Below are 18,080 nucleotides of genomic sequence, written 5' to 3'. Positions count from 1 at the left end.
CAAATTTTTATTTTTCATCTTATTTTGGTTTTGTTTTTTTTCATTATGTTCCTGATGAAATTCCGCACTGGTGATATCGTTACGGATTTAACGTAGCTTTTACCGTTTCCGAGCTATAAGGGGCCAAAGAGGTGCTAAATCCCTCAAAACGAACTTTTTTATTTCTCCTCCGATTTCAATGGGTTTTTTTTTCTCTGGATTCCTTATAAAATTGCTGACATAGGGAATTTTCACCATGACAAGACAGTCACACATTGAATGATACATAGGGTTGGTGTCCCCCGGGTCATCCCAACCACGCCCACTTTGAAAATGATTGAATAACTTGAAAACGATGAGATTCCTACCCTTAAACCATATATTTTCTTGTTCCTCATGACAAAACGCATTGAATGATCTATATGATTGGCCCAAAAATATCAATGTGTTTTTAGCTCACCTGTCCCGAAGGGACAAGTGAGCTTATGCCATCACTTGGCGTCCGTCGTCGTCTGTCGTCCGTCGTCCGTCGTCTGTCGTCGTAAACTATTTCAAGAATCTTCTCCTCTGAAACTACTGGGCCAAATACTTTCAAACTTTAACTGAATGTTCCTTAGGGTATCTAATTTATAAATTGTATCCGAAGTTTTGATCTATCAACAAACATGGTCGCCATTGCTAAAAATAGAACATAGGGGTCAAATGCAGTTTTTGGCTTATAACTCAAAAACCAAAGCATTTAGAGCAAATCTGACATGGGGTAATATTGTTTATCAGGTCAAGATCTATCTGCCCTGAAATTTTCAGATGAATCAGACAACCCGTTGTTGGGTTGCTGCCCCTGAATTGGTAATTTTAAGGAAATTTTGCTGTTTTTGGTTATTATCTTGAATATTATTATAGATAGAGATAAACTGTAAACAGGAATAATGTTCAGCAAAGTAAGATTTACAAATAAGTCAACATGACGGAAATGGTCAGTTGACCCCTTTAGGAGTTATTGCCCTTTATAGTCAATTTTTAACCATTTTTCGTAAATCTTAGTAATCTTTTACAAAAATCTTCTCCTCTGAAACTACTGGGCAAAATACTTTCAAACTTTAACTGAATGTTCCTTAGGGTATCTAGTTTGTAAATTGTATCTGAAGTTATGATCTATCAACAAACATGGTCGCCATTGCTAAAAATAGAACATAGGGGTCAAATGCAGTTTTTGGCTTATAACTCAAAAACCAAAGCATTTAGAGCAAATCTGACCTGGTGCTATATTGTTTATCAGGTCAAGATCTATCTGCCCTGAAATTTTCAGATGAATCAGACAACCTGTTGTTGGGTTGCTGCCCCTGAATTGATAATTTTAAGGAAATTTTGCTGTTTTTGGTTATTATCTTACTTATTATTATAGATAGAGATAAACTGTAAACAGCAATAATGTTCAGCAAAGTAAAATTTACAAATAAGTCAAATGACGGAAATGTTCAGTTGACCCCTTTAGGAGTTATTGCCCTTTATAGTCAATTTTTAACCATTTTTCGTAAATCTTAAAAATCTTTTACAAAATTCTTCTCCTCTGAAACTACTGGGCCAAATACTTCCAAACTTTAACTGAATATTCCTTAGGGTATCTAGTTTGTAAATTGTATCCGAAGTTATGATCTATAAACAAACATGGTCGCCATTGCTAAAAATAGAACATAGGGGTAAAATGCAGTTTTTGGCTTATAACTCAAAAACCAAAGCATTTAGAGCAAATCTGACCTGGGGTTGTAATGTTTATCAGGTCAAGATCTACAATGTATCTGCCCTGAAATTTTCAGATGAATCAGACAACCTGTTGTTGGGTTGCTGCCCCTGAATTGATAATTTTAAGGAAATTTTGCTGTTTTTGTTTATTATCTTGAATATAATTATAGATAGAAATAAACTGTAAACAGCAATGATGTTCAGCAAAGTAAGATCTTCAATTAAGTCAATTTGACCAAAATTGTCAATTGACCCCTTAAGGAGTTATTGCCCTTTAAGGACTTTTTTCGCAATTTGTTCATCATGTTGACTTACTTTAAAAAATCTTCTCCTTTGAAACTGCTGTATCAATTTCAGCCAAACTTAGGCTAAATGAGTTTCAGAGTATTTAGTATAAATTTTATATTTTATTTCCTTGTATGTCAAGAAACATAGCTACTATGGCTAAAATAGAACATAGGAGAAAATGATTATTTTTTTTGGCTTTTGAAGAAAATAGGACGATCCAAAAAACATTTAAATAAATTGAAAAGCCAAAATAATCATTGATGAGAGATTTAACCAAAAGAATTAAGGTGAGCGATTCAGGCTCTTGAGAGCCTCTTGTTTACAATGTATTCAACTTGGATAATAAGTCCAACATGTTAATGTGTCAAAAACTAATCTTGTGTCCACCTTTTCCCCAGAAATTTTTGGGTTTGTTTGGGAGACTTTCGTAACAGCATCCTGTTACAATGATCACTCGTCTTATTTTGGTTTTGTTTTTTTCATTATATTCCTTATGAACTTCCGCACCGGCAGAGTTTAATGGATTTACTATAGCTTTTACCGTTTTCAAGCTATTAGGGGCCAAAGTGGTCTTAAATAAAAAAAAAAAACGAACTTTTTTATTTCTTGTCCGATTGCAATGGGTTTTTTTCTTTGGATTTCTTATGGAACTTCCAATGCGAAAAATTTCTCAGATTTGAGCTAGGACTTATGGTTTACTAGCTACACTACAGCTCAGGTGGACTTTGACATTTCCACCTGCCCACCGTGGGCAGCCCACTCTAGCCCACTCCAATTTAAATTCAAATTTTGCAGAATTATTGAATGAGAGAGCTTCAGTGTTTATTTCAGGGCAAAGTATATGCTAGTCTAATTCTTAAAACTGAGAAATAGCATGTCCACTCCATAGGGTGGGCATGGTGGACAAGCTGGAAGTTTTGCCCACTCTGTGCCCACTCCCACTGTGGACGGGTGGACATGTCAAAATCCACCTGAACTGTAGTGTACAAGGGGCTTAAAAGGGCCAAAATTGACTTTTGTCAAATTTTTGTTTTTCATCTTATTTTGGTTTTGTTTTTTTCATTATGTTCCTTACGAACTTTTTTTATTTCTCGTCCGTTTTCAACATATTTTTTTTAGTTTGGATTCCGTATGAAATTTCCAACCCGTTTGATTCTTTCCAAATTTGAGCTGGGACTTAAGGTTTCCCAGCTACAAGGGTCTTAATTTCTGTGTCCAGCATATTACTGTGTCCAGCTAATTACTGTATCCAGCAAATTACTGTGTCAAGCATATTATTGTGTCCACTTTAGTAGTGTGTCAATGCTTGCCCAAATGAACACTTGTCGACCACTGCAGTCGTATCATGCTCCGCTCGGCGGAGCTTTTTATTCAGATTGGTTATAAGGAGGGATACTATTTACAAATGAAATTTTCTTTTGGGTATGGTGATTCTTGGTACATTAATATGTCATACATGTACATGTAACATTATACAACTCAAAAAAAAAAGAAATTTCTTAGCACTTTGATGAAACGATACATGCATGTTATGGCAAACCAAATAGTGGAAATCCATGAATCTGCTTACAGAAATAAACACAAAATAATTCTGCGATATAAAAAAAAATTTCAGAGTCAAACTGAAGGAGCGTAAAGCAGTCAACAGCAAATAAACAAACCTATTTTCAATTTAGACCTTAGACAGTTTGGTGGTTAAGGTTTTTTTTAAACTCCAGATTATTGTTTCTTTTAAGGACATCACAAAGTTTGGTATGGTTTTCCTGATATCATAGTTAATAAAACTACTGTCAAAGTTAAAAAAGATGAAGATGAGAGCATTGAAGATGAAGAAACTCAAGACTATGAGTGGAGAGAACCTGATGCAAAAAGGTTAAAAGTCACGAATGATAAACAGAATGAAATGGGAGCTGGTGGGGAAGGCTCAAATTTAAGCCCTGATGTATTCACTACAAGCATTGAGGTGAAAAAAGATCAGGGATTTGCCAATGAAAAGAATTTGATACAGACTTTTGCTCAAACTATTACAAATGCTTTTTATCAGTCAAAACTGAATCCAAAGCTGAACAATCTCTGTATTCCATCTTTCTTAGTCTCAAATGTTAAACTAAGAATTATGATGTACAACTGCACACAAGACAGACTCTACATGTCTGAAAACATAGCTCTCTGGAATAAGGATGACAGTCTGAATGTTGGAACAGTCATTTGTATATGGTTGGTGTTAAATTTTGAAAACTTCCAAAACTGTGTTTCAGCAGAAGATCTTGAAGCTGTTGGGCTTAAAAAGTCAACCTTTCAGGAAAAACTGCCTGGTGATATTCTTGCAATATATCAAAATGAACTAAGTAGATACTTGCCAATAAAAAAAGTAAAAAAAGAGGAGCAACCACCAAAGACAGCTTTTGACCTACCGATGTCTAAGTATGCCCAAAATGTGTTGCAAAAGTTGGCTGGAATGGCTCATCGTTACTTTACATAAGTCCATTAGTTTTGGCAGGTATGTATCACTGTGTATATATCCTTAGCATTCTCAATAGATGTAACGGGTCCAAATTTTTAGCTCACCTTACCCAAAAAAATAGATTGGTCATAGGGTGTACATGTCTGTCTGACATAATTCTTTTGACCTTGACCTCATTTCATAGGTCAGTGAGTATGTGGTATTTTTGCATGGTTAGGTCCATTTCCTCCCATTGGAAGTGATAATGGAGAGCAGGTGAGACATTTCAGCGTGTGCACTCTTGTAAACTTTATATTTTAGAAGTTAGAAGAGCTGAATGTTTAATATCTTGCATGTAGATGCCTCATGATATAAAGTTTCTGTCTGGCATATTTCCATTGTCCTTGACCTCATTTTCATGGTTCACTGACCTCTTGAAAATTTATGTTGGTCAACGTTAAGTTTTCGTGATTAAGTCCATTTCTCTTATACTACAAGTGGTAGGGCAACTATATTTGGTTTATAGATTGGTCTTAAGACTTACATGTCCGTCTGGCACAGTTCACCTGTCCTTGACCTCATTTCATGGTTCAGCGATCAACGTTAAGTTTGTGATTAAGTCCATTTATCTAATACTACAAGTGGTAGGGCAACTGTATTTGGTTTATAGTTGGTCTTAAGGCATACATGTCTGTCTAGCACAGTTCACCTGTCCTTGACCTCATTTCATGGTTCAGCGACCAACGTTAAGTTTTTCGTGATTAAGTCCATTTCTCTAATACTACAAGTGAAAGGGCAACTATATTTGGTTTATAGATTGGTCTTAAGGTGTACATGTTCGTCTGGCACAGTTCACCTGCCCTTGACCTCATTTCATGGTTCAGTTATCAACGATAAGTTTTTGTGATTAAGTCCATTTTTCTTATACTACAAGTGGTAGGGCAACTATATTTGGTTTATAGATTGGTCTTAAGGCGTACATGTCCGTCTGACACAGTTCACCTGTCCTTGACCTCATTTCATGGTTCAGCTATCAACTTTAAGTTTTCATGATTAAGTCCATTTATCTAATACTACAAGTGGTAGGGCAACTGTATTTGGTTTATAGTTGGTCTTAAGGCATACATGTCTGTCTAGCACAGTTCACCTGTCCTTGACCTCATTTCATGGTTCAGCGACCAACGTTAAGTTTTTCGTGATTAAGTCCATTTCTCTAATACTACAAGTGAAAGGGCAACTATATTTGGTTTATAGATTGGTCTTAAGGTGTACATGTTCGTCTGGCACAGTTCACCTGCCCTTGACCTCATTTCATGGTTCAGTGATCAACGATAAGTTTTTGTGATTAAGTCCATTTTTCTTATACTACAAGTGGTAGGGCAACTATATTTGGTTTATAGATTGGTCTTAAGGCGTACATGTCCGTCTGACACAGTTCACCTGTCCTTGACCTCATTTCATGGTTCAGCTATCAACTTTAAGTTTTCATGATTAAGTCCATTTATCTAATACTACAAGTGGTAGGGTAACTATATTTGGTTTATAGATTGGTCTTAAGGCATACATGTCTGTCTGGCACAGTTCACCTGCCCTTGACCTTATTTCATGGTTCAGCGACCAACGTTAAGTTTTCGTGATTAAGTCCATTTTTCTTATACTACAAGTGGTAGGGCAACTATATTTGGTTTATAGATTGGTCTTAAGGCGTACATGTCTGTCTGGCACAGTTCACCTGTCCTTGACCTCATTTCATGGTTCAGCAATCAACGTTAAGTTTTCGTGATTAACTCCATTTATCTAATACTACAAGTGGTAGGGCAACTATATTTGGTTTATAGATTGGTCTTAAGGCGAACATGTCTGTCTGGCACAGTTCACCTGTCCTTGACCTCATTTCATGGTTCAGCGACCAACGTTAAGTTTGCGTGATTAAAATAAAAATAGAGGATGTGGTATGATTGTCAATGAGACAGTCATCCGCAAAGGTTTGAACTACAAATAAAAATTCATCTACAGGTCACCGTACGGCCTTTAACAATGGACAAGAATCCACACCGTAAAGTAAGCTGTAAAAGGCCCCTAAACAATAAAATATGAAACAATTCAAGATAAGAACAAATGGCCTATTCTCAGGATATATGATACAAAAATAACAATGAGAACATGAAGACAACGACAACCACCGAAATACAGGTTCCTGGCTTGGGACAGGCACATAAAGTATGTGGCGGGTTTAAACATGTTTGTGAGTACTCAACCCTCCCCCTAACCTGGGATAGTGGTGTAACAATATAACAAGAAAACAAACAATAAAAACCAGAAGAAAAGGATTTAACTCTAGAAAACGAAACAGTTACAAGGTAAATACAATAACTAAAGCATTAACAAAGAAGACAAAAGACAACAAGTGTATCGACCTCAATAGTGTACTCGCTGCTAACTACCAGCCAGTTCAAAATCCAAAAAACAACTGGTAAGCAAGTCAAGTTTCTAGAACTAAAATATCAATTACTACACGTCAAACATGATTAAGTGCAGAAAAATCATCGACAGATCAAGAAAACAGGACCTTGTGCACATGCCAAAAAATAACAAATAAATTATGGGCAAGCTGTAGGATAGTAATAAAGACTTAATTTCGAATTATACTGTTGACCAGCATGTCTATATCGGTACCAAAAAACACAATCTGTAAAGATCTAACAACAATATTATGACAATAACCTTTACAAATTAGTTTATTCAAGTGGCTAGTGAGTCCCAAAGGATTACGTTTAAATTTTCTGGCTTTATTCACAACATTCCCATAGAAGGAAGGATGTGATATACCGTTCCTAATAAGACTCCTACAAGTACAATTAAATTTAGTGACAACGTCTTTGTATCTACGGAAGAATTTAGTAAAAGTTTTGATTAATTTATGGTAACGATAACCTTGACTTAATAATTAATCAGTTATACAAAGATTAAGTTCATTAAAATCTGAAACGTCGCTACATACACGTCCATATCTAACAAGCTGGGAAATATAAACACTGTATGATGGCGCTAACGGTACATCCCCGTCAAGGAAGGGAAAAATAACTATAGGGAACGAGAAATCATCCCTCTTATCGTAAATTTTAGTATGAAGGGATCCTTGTGAAATAGAAATATCCAAATTCAAAAAAGGACATCGTGAACTGTCTGTATTAGCTTTATTCAATGTCAGTTCCTTAGTTTAAATTTCTGCAGTGTACTTGTAGAAGTCCGGGTTATTTAAAGCAAAAATATCATCAAGATAACGATAAGTATTATTAAATTCGTCAATTAAATGGTGTTTAGCAGGATCTTTACTGAGTTTTACCATGAATTGTGACTCATAATAATAGAGAAACAAGTCTGCAATTAACGGGGCACAATTTGTGCCCATAGGGATTCCTACAACTTGCCGATAAACTTTATCACCGAACCGGATATATATATTCAATTGTCCAGAAGAAAATTGAGAGAATTTATCATCTCCTCACACGTCCAGTAAGTGTACCTTTTATATTTGTCTTTAGCACTAGAGAAAAAAGATCTAAAACGGTTACAACAAATATACTTGCAATCAGATTCATCAAAAGACCATTAATCAAACTTGAAAATTTCTGTTTAATTAGGTTGTGTGGAAATGTAGTGTAAAGTGTGGAAAAGTCATAACTGTCAACAGATTCAAAAGGCTTATCAAAAGCATGTAATTTATCCAAAACCTCCAAAGAATTTTTTACACTCCAGAAATAGTTCGTACCGTTACATTCATAAGCTTTATTGCAATATTTGATAATGAGTTCCTTTATAGTAGTGAGGGCAGTAGTTAAATGGACAGAAATATTAGTTGTAGTGCACTTACTGGACGCCGAGATAAAACGGAATTTGAATGGGTTTTTATGAAGTTTTGGTAACCAATACATGGTGGGGACTTTAGAATGTTCAGTACCGGCCCTTAGCTTATCTGTAGCGATGATATGACGCTCTACAATTTGACGCTCAGTCGCATTAATGGCTTCGAAAGTAGAATTCACAATTTCATTCTTCAGTACTTCCACATAGTACATGTACTTACGTCATTTATCTAATACTACAAGTGGTAGGGTAACTATATTTTGTTTATAGATTGGTCTTAGGGTGTACATGTCTGTCTGACATAATTCTTTTGACCTTGACCTCATTTCATAGGTCTGTGAGTATGTGGTATTTTTGCATGGTTAGGTCCATTTCCTCCCATTTGAAGTGATAATGGAGAGCAGGCCAGACGTTTCAGCGTGTGCACTCTTGTTACGTTTGGTTTATGAAATTTCAAACCTGTATGATTCTTTTCAAATTTTAGCTGGGACTTACCGTTTCGGAGCTACAAGGGTCTAAATTTCTGTCCAGCATATTACTGTGTCCAGCATATTATTGTGTCCATTTAAGTAGTGTGTCAACGCTTGCCCAAATGAACACTTATTTGACCACTGCGGTCGTATCATGCTGCGTTCTGCGAACCTTTTTATTCTTTTATAAGACACATCTTTTTTTTTATTTTCAGTAAATGCAATAATTCATGTGCCATGGATTTTTTTTTATATTTTCATCAGAATGAGGGTTCAATTATTTATTTCCAAAATCTTCCACTGTCCTTGTACAAAATATCTAATTGCACAATATTGTGCAATAGCAAGAAATTTTCTATTGGAGTTATCTTTCTTTGTTCAGAATAGTAGTTGAATCAACTTAAATCATTGTTTTATACAATATCCAATGTATATTCACTTTTACAACCAACCAATCTTTACCATTCAGTGATAACAAGCACTTTATTTTACATTTTAATATTTTATGATGTATTTAAAAGAGTAGTTATTGTTGCAAACTCCATTAGAAATTTGAATTGATATCAGTTTTGGAAATAGGGAAAGGGGCATGTGAAAAAAAAATGGGGGGGGGGGGGGGGGGTTAAATTTTTCTCATTTCAGATTTCATAAATAAAAAGAAAATTTCTTTAAACATTTTTTTGAGAGGATTACATATTCAACAGCATAGTGAATTCCTCAAAGGCAAAAAAAAAAAAATTTAAGTTCATAAGACCACATTCATTCTGTGTCAGAAACCTATGCTGTGTCAACTATTTAATTTTAGATTTAAATAAGTTTGAAGAAGAAATCTTTAATTGATTTGTAAAATCTTGACATTTGTTTTGTGTAAAAAACCCATATAATGTCAAAAATTTGATCACAATCCAAATTCAGAGCTGTATCACGCTTGAATGTTTTGTCCATACTTGCCCCAACTGTTCAGGGTTCGACCTCTGCGGTCGTATAAAGCTGTGCCCTGCGGAGCACCTGGTTTACTTATGTAAGTAAAGAAATCTGAATGTCTAAGGGACATAATAAAGCCAAAAAATTATTAACTATACAAGTAAATAAAATACACTTGCATAACTATCCTGCAAATTTACTTATATAAGTATATGTATATTACTTCTTCAAGTAAATAAAAAATTCTTGTACAAATAGTACATTTATGTAGTACAAATGTACCACTGACTGATCTGACCATTCATCTTTAATGACATATATATTTTTTATCAAAAAATCAGTAAACAATAAATATCCCATGAGGAGATGGAAAAAAGGTATACCTATGTTTAAACACAGAAACAACTGTCCTATGATGTGTATAGTAAGCTATGGTTGGCTGGTTGTAAAACATTCTTTGATTAACATGATTAAATAAGTTAATACAAAAGTGATTTTTTTCTTCAGGTTCAGAATTATTATGGTATGGTAAACCAGATATAATGGTATTTCCCCTTGGTGGAAGCTGTAGTATAGTTTTACCCAAAGACAAGAAAAAGGAGAAGTATATAGATGAGGAAAAACAACTAATTGAAGTAAAAAAAGAATCAAAATTATTAAGGGGGCATACAAATGTTAGCCAGTTTGTGTCACAAGCAGTTACATTTTCTTTTTATCAGAAACGTTTTCAGCTTAGAAAACCCAAGTCTTTTCCTCAGATAGTTACAATGATACCAACTATTGCAATAAGTGATAAATGCTTTGATGTTTACATGTATGATACTGAAAACGATATTCTCTTAAGAAATGATGGGGATCCAATACCCTTATGGAACAATTTAGACAATCCATGTGATGCAACATTAAACATGGGTGCAGTTCTTCAGCTATGGATGCTAATTAATCACTTAAGTGTTCAACCAAATCTTTCCCAATTAGAACTTGAAATGTTTTCTTTGACATGTGGATTCGCATCTAGTTTAACTCATGAACGTTTGAGTAGGATTGAAAAAGAAGTTAAAATGAGAACTAAGTTCCTCGATCATGAGATAAAGGAAATTAAAGCCCCAAAATCATCATTTAAACGTAAACTTTTAAATTCAAACAAGCCTGAGAAATATTTACCAGATCCAACGAAATAGAACTGATGGAATCTGCACCATATTGGTATGTCATAAATAAAAAGACTAAGATATATAAGCACAAGAGTTAAAATTAAGATTTCAAAAAAATATAACAATATATTGCCCCTTTACAAATGGAAAAATTGCTGAATTTCTAACTTGAGTTTGCCTCAACTAAATGCTATTACTAATTACTAATGTATAACATTATACAAAATGCTTATAACAACAGAATACATATCAAGTTTGAATTTAAGAGGTGTCACTTTAACTGTTCCAGAGTTATGCCCTTAACAAATGGAAACATTGCTAAATAATTTGCTTCCGTTACATGTGTACATACCACTAAAATTGTTATAATGTAGTTTAAAATGGTCCCCATTGTTTATGAAACAATCTACACAGCTCACTCATTTGAGTTAATGTTATATTTTCTTCAAAACAGTTAAAAAAAAAGGTAGAAAAAATCTGAGGAGTGAAAAAATTCAGAATGTAAGGATCAATTATTCATACTGTCAGTCTGTGAAAGTATTTGTATTTATTGGTATTAATTTTTTCATTGTTAAAAGAAAAGTTACATGTACATGGATGTGTAGGTTTTAGAAAAAAAAAACATTTAAAGAGTAATACAGGATAACAGGCATGATGAAAAGAATTCTGTTTTATTTTACAGTGCATTTATTTTATAACATCTTTTGATTTGTGGGTCATTTGGAAAGATTACGGACAAAATTCCTCTCAATTTTGATTTTAATTTTATTTGTAGAAGAAGCAGGCTGACTTGTTAATGCTTAAATTTCAATTTGTTTAATCACCTGACAGTACTAGTTAATCAAAACGATTTTTTAGAAAAAAAATCCTGATGATATTATGTTGTTCATTAGATGTTCAAATGCAAAAAACACAGGTTTTATAAATAATTATCCTTATTTTAAACATGTTAAAACTGCTCATATCAACAAAACATTTAAATTGCATCACGGTATAATCATTCTATTTATTGAAACATTTTAGATAAGTGTATGCTATTTACAACTCATATTTTCAATAAACTAATTAGAACTTTATAACAGATTTCATTGTTCTACTTTTAAACCTTTGATGTATATTTTCTAAAATGAAAGAACTTGCAAAGGAAACACAATTGGTGCACTCCTGTAACATATGTAATCACAAGAAATGATAGTAACTTGCTTGATGGATCTTGATGAAAATAAGTACCAAATGAATAAAAGTACTTTCACCGTAATCATGGTAATTGGCAAAGTATGGACATGTTTCAATATTTATACTCTTGTTTGTTGTTGTTTTAGATGTGATCCAATTTTTATTTTTATTTATTTTCTAAATGAATTAAGACATTAAAAAAATATAGTAATACTATTCATGCTGTTGCATCCTATTAAATGTTAACAAGCAAGACATTTTAGTGTATCTTGCACTTATTATGATGATTTTTTTTTACACATGTTTGATCACAGTGTATCATCAGTTCACCGGATATAGGTACATGTACTAACCAAGTTGGCATGATGGATTTTGACCTTACATGGTAACGGGATGAAATATAAAAAAATAACATATGTATGAAAAATTTCATTGCCAGTTATCATGGTTATTGAAACAGCTATACCTAATACACATACACATTGACCTTTCAGAAAAAGAGTTGCAATGAATATAGAATTATATCGGATGAGACGAGGGCCAACTTCTTTTACAAGTATTTGCACATGCTTTTAGTAATCTCTCTTGTTTTGGGAAAATAATGAGACATCTCTAATCATCAACCTACGACCAAATCATTTCTTAAAACATCAATTATGTTAAGATTGAGGTACACATTGATATTATGTGAACAAAAGAAAGATTTTTCGTTACTGTGTAAGTTCAAAATCGCTCACGCCTGCTGGGTAAGTACCTATATCTGCTGTACAATGATACAGGATGTTGATGTTAAAGTGGATGTGAATATCCACTGATATATTTCAGTAATATAATGCAACACAATTACCTCGGCTACCTTAATTTGTAAATAAATTCATCAATTTGTAAAAAAATTATTTATAATTATGATTTTTTCTATAATTAATTATCTGCTTACACAATGCTTCTTATACATGTTTATTTGATTTTAATGCTTTTTTTTTAACATAATATCGGTCTCAGGGCTTGAAAAAAAGCTGAAACAATAGTGAAATGTTGAATCAACTTTTCTCTTGCTGAGAGTTATTGATTGTTTTATAGATGAATATAATTATTTTTTTCAGACAATAGGGCATCTACATTATTTAAGCCATTTTAGTTGTAGACTAATGATAATAGGAATGTATTTTAATTGTATAATGTCACCTTATTATTATTAATTTTATGAATTTAACTTATTTTATGTTTAACTTGTTCAGTACAACACTAGTTTTCAACATTTGTATATGTTGTTTCTGACAGTGGTAGTGGCATCAACAATGTTTTAGTTTGTGTTTGGATCAGTTTATAAGGAAACACTAGTGATACATGTGATAGGTCAATGAAATTTGTTATGCAGTTGTATATAGACATATTTTTTTTTTCAAATTTTTCAAATTTTAAATTTTTTTAAAGTTTCAAGAAGAAATCTTCAAATGCACAGTATTGCGCAATAGATTTGTAAGACCTTTTTCTTAAACTATAAGTAATGGGTCAACTATATATGTTGTATAGAAGCATTGTTGGCTGTACATGTCTGCCTGGCATGGTTCATCTGACCTTGACCTTATTTTCAAGGTTCATTGGTCTTTGTTTAGTTATCTTGGTTAATGTTAAGTTTATGTGACAGTTGTAATGAAGCTTAGCTTTATACTTAAGACTATCAACATAATATCAATGATTGGTATAGAAGGCGAGACATTTCAGCGTGTGCACTCTTGTGTATAGAGTTGTAAAATTTTCACCTCTTATTCTTATAGAGATTTTTTTTATGGTCTATTTAGGCCAGGATTTTTTAATTTGTTGGTTTACGGATCCCCGACCTGATTTTGCCGATTTCAGAATAAAAATAAAATTGACTTTTCATGCTTTTTTTATTCCCACCGACCCTAACAAATGCATTGTCCCTGAAAAATAATTAAAATATCTCTTTTTTATGAAATGAAATGCATTAATCACTAACAGAATTGATAACACTTTCTGTTGTGAAAAAATAAAACTTCCAGGTTACGTTTCTAAAAATAGACAAACCAATTATTAATGACCTTGAAATGTCGTTTGCGCAAATAATTTTGTGGAATGAAACCTGTGATTCAAATCAATTACGCAATAAGTTTGTTTCCCTTATTTGTCACCAGTCTGTAAGATGCATCTTTTCATAGAAATAGACTGGTCCAAATGCGGACAGGTGGAAGTTTAAGACATCAAGTTAAAGTACTGAATATTAACAAATAATTTGAAATTTTCTTGTATTTAGATTATAAAAAAATATCGTCCATTTGGATAAAAAACGGGAATGCATGACAACAAATTTACCCGATATTCTCGTTTTTCCAGTGGACGAGTCTATTACGTTTTTGACACGTGTGTTGAAACTTATTTTTCATGGAGAAAATCTGTAAACCAACAAATTAAAAAGACCGTGGCCTTACTAAACATTTTTCTGTAGTTTGTATATAAGAAATCGTGATTAGGTCCATAAAAGATGAACTGCTAAGGCAGCAACCATTTGATTTTCTGGGGGAGGGGGGCTATGGATTTTTTTTCTGGACAATCTATTTTTTTCGCGACAAGTCGAAAACAATTTTTTTCTTTCAATTTTAGCATTACATAAAGTGGCAGCTGAGGGGGAAACAAACATTTTTTTTTTCTCAGAATCAAAAACAAATTATTTTTTTCTCCAAAAACTGGAAACAAACTTTTTTCCAAAAAAAAATCCAATGTATGATAATTCAAATTTGCTTTAACCAATTCTTATGTATTTTTGATATTACATTATGATTGATAGATAAAAGCTCTCTAGATTTTCATACTTTTCGCCATGTTGTTCACAGTAATGGAGCTTTTGCCACTTTAAACAATGCAACACATTTATCACACACTTTCTCCAATATTCCACAAAACTTTACATTGTTCTTGGGATTGATAAAACGAATACCCCCTTTAGATTTATTTGGAATTGTGTTTTTTTTTCCCTTAGTTTAATGACTTTTATTGTCAGATATATGTTAGTTTATCACATGTACTGTGATTGGTTAAGTTTGACAGATATTTTATACATTAAACATCATACAAGGTACCAATACATTTTTGTATTAAAAAATCCAAAATAAGAGTTTAAAGTATTGCGATTACGACCTTATTTTTCGAATTTAAAGTACACCACAATTTTCGATTATTTTTTAATATGTCATTCCAGAGTTATTGGACTTTGAAAATGATATAAATAAAAGGCATTTTTATATGTTATTTACTAGCGCTAGAATTATTGATCAATTTTTTACAAAATCAATACTCTTGTTGTATAAGTTAATCAAGACAGGCTTTTGGTTTTGATTTTTTTTTAGTTTGTCCTTATAGATTTATAGGACTATGAACAGTCAAATAGACGCAATACTAGCTAGGGTATCCTCATTTCTCCAGTGCCATTTTATTTGCTGCTGATAACCCCCTGAATGCCTTCTAAATATCCAATTTTACTTTTGACAATTTCAATATGCATAATAAACATGATAAAGGCAGATCATGTGCTCCTTACACAGCTGTTTATTAAATTTGAATTGCATGCCATGTTATGCTGGTTGTAGTCTTTAAGTTACTGGCTACGGAAATTACATATTTTAATGATTCGTATATGTGTGTATGCCATATATGTATATATAAATGCTTAAAATTATAATTGCTTATATTTCTGTATAAAAAACTTGTAAAGAAAATTATGTATTTTAAATATTTGAATGATGTGTATTCCTCTTTATTATATCTCTCTTGCAGAGGATTTGCTGTCTACAGCACTTTGTGTTTAATTCACTTTGGTACCTGCAATTTTTATGCCCCCGCAACTAAAAGTTTGGGGCATATTATTGTACCCCTGTCCAGCCGTCCTTCTGTCCCATTATTGGTATATAGCTGTTTCACATAACTCCTCCTACAGTTTGAATCCTAGGAAGTTTTCATTGTCTGTTTATGTAAGCTCCCTAGATTTGTGTTCCACTCAATAAATGATGAAATACGTGTTATTATCTAGCAGGCTACTATGTTATGTATAACTAATTGGACACTTTTTATACCTCGTATATTGGTATGACGTTGGCGGCGTCGTTGTCTTTGTGAGGCTTGTTTAGGGGGAGTATCAATATCCCATATCCCATTAAGTTTTTATCCCAATATCCCGTATCCCTATAATGTTTACCCCTAATATCCCAATAATTATTTTTTTACAAATATCCCATATCCCTAAAACTATTTTGAAATATCCCAAAAAATCATTATAAATTCATTCCCAAGCCTATTTTTTCCCTCATCATCACAACGTCAACAATTTTGACTCTGGGAAAACAAACTGTGTTAAAGGAAATTTAGTGCATACTTCTAGTGTTAAATAAGAATATACAATGTATGTGTACAAAAGAAGAAGTGTTCCATCTTAGAGCCTTGTATAACAATCTCTTTTATGTGATGTTAAACGATAAATTTAGTGTAAGGGGTCTAATTTCAGACTCTTTTTTTTAATTGTTCAAACCGTGATGCATATGACTGTAAAATATAATTTTGATAGCATTCTTCTTTCATTGATAAGAAACTTCATCCTACACGTTAACCTATGTTAGAAAGAACAGAAGGACGCAACCCTGTCTCTTGTCCAAGATTGCTCTGACATCCAACGGCTGTTTTGCCAGACAAGCTGAGACTGTGGGATGTCAAAGCACGTCCATATCAAAAAGTGGATATTTAGCATGGAAGTTCAATAACTCAAAATTTAACACAAGAAAGCTTTCTGCTAATGTACCTACATTACACTTAACTGTTGCAATATTTTTACAGCAGGCAAAATTTGCACAGCCCTTGTTTTGCAAAGAAATAACACAACATTTGACTCTGTGATCTTGAACTTTATGAATTACATAGATCCCAATATTTTTGTTACTTTTTTATGCCCCATTATGTTTTCTGGTCTGTGCGTCCGTTCGTTCGTCCGTTCATCCATCTGTTCCTCCGTCTGTTCATTCGTCCGTCTGTCCCGCTTCCGGTTAAAGTTTTTGGTCAAGGTAGTTTTGGATGAAGATGAAATCCAATCAACTTGAAACTTAGTACACATGTTCCTTATGATAGGATCTTTCTAATTTTAAAGCCAAATTAAACTTTTGACCCCAATTTCACGGTCCACTGAACATAGAAAATGAAAGTTCATGTTTCAGGTTAAAGTTTTTGGTCAAGGTAGTTTTTGATGAAGTTGAAGTCCAATCAACTTGAAACTTAGTACACATGTTCCTTATGATATAATTTTTCTAATTTTAAAGCCAAATTAAACTTTTGACCCCAATTTCACGGTCCATTGAACATAGAAAATGAAAGTGCATGTTTCAGGTTAAAGTTTTTGGTCAAGGTAGTTTTTGATGAAGTTGAAGTCCAATCAACTTGAAACTTATTACACATGTTCCTTATGATATGATCTTTCTAATTTTAAAGCCAAATTAAACTTTTGACCCCAATTTCACGGTCCACTGAACATAGAAAATGAAAGTGCATGTTTCAGGTTAAAGTTTTTGGTCAAGGTAGTTTTTGATGAAGTTGAAGTCCAATCAACTTGAAACTTATTACACATGTTCCCTATGATATTATCTTTCTAATTTTAATGCCTAATTATATTTTTTATCCAATTTCGCGGTCCATTGAACATGGAAAATGATAGTGCGAGTGGGGCATCCGTGTACTTTGGACACATTCTTGTTTTAATTTCTTTCCTCACAACACCAGTAATAGAAAGAAAATATATTAATTTACATTGATTATTTAGTAATTATTCGTTATTAACATAGTTTATACAGCGAAATATCTACTTTTTGATAGGGGACGTGCTCTGACGTCCCTCGGCCCAGCTTGTCTGGCAAAACAGCCCTTGCACATCAGAACAACCTGTAAAACGTGGAGACCTCTGAAGATCCTCGCCACGCCACGTAAAACATAAGAGGTAAAACACTATAAAATATCCTGTAATCATATAAAGCATCAAAACAA

General features: G+C 33.1%; 1 protein-coding gene across 2 annotated transcripts in view; it reads left to right on the top strand.

Moving 5' to 3' along the window:
* The window catches only part of LOC134721480 (uncharacterized), a 44,647-nt gene extending 28,025 nt beyond the window's left edge, over positions 1 to 16,622 (top strand). Inside the window, exons 3-4 of one of the 2 annotated variants that reach the window (XM_063584533.1) lie at positions 3,747 to 4,510; positions 10,222 to 10,491. In XM_063584533.1, the coding sequence (XP_063440603.1) occupies positions 3,747 to 4,492 (746 nt within the window). In that variant the 3' untranslated portion in view covers positions 4,493 to 4,510; positions 10,222 to 10,491. Of the gene's footprint in view, positions 1 to 3,746; positions 4,511 to 10,221 lie in introns of both variants that reach the window. The other variant, XM_063584534.1, reaches the window with a different exon arrangement.
* The last annotated feature ends 1,458 nt before the right edge of the window (positions 16,623 to 18,080 follow it).

Source organism: Mytilus trossulus, chromosome 6, assembly GCF_036588685.1.
Source record: "Mytilus trossulus isolate FHL-02 chromosome 6, PNRI_Mtr1.1.1.hap1, whole genome shotgun sequence".
Classification (NCBI taxonomy): Eukaryota; Metazoa; Mollusca; class Bivalvia; order Mytilida; family Mytilidae; genus Mytilus; species Mytilus trossulus.
The sequence above is the reverse complement of the archived record's forward strand: the minus strand, read 5'-3'. Positions and strand labels throughout refer to the sequence as shown.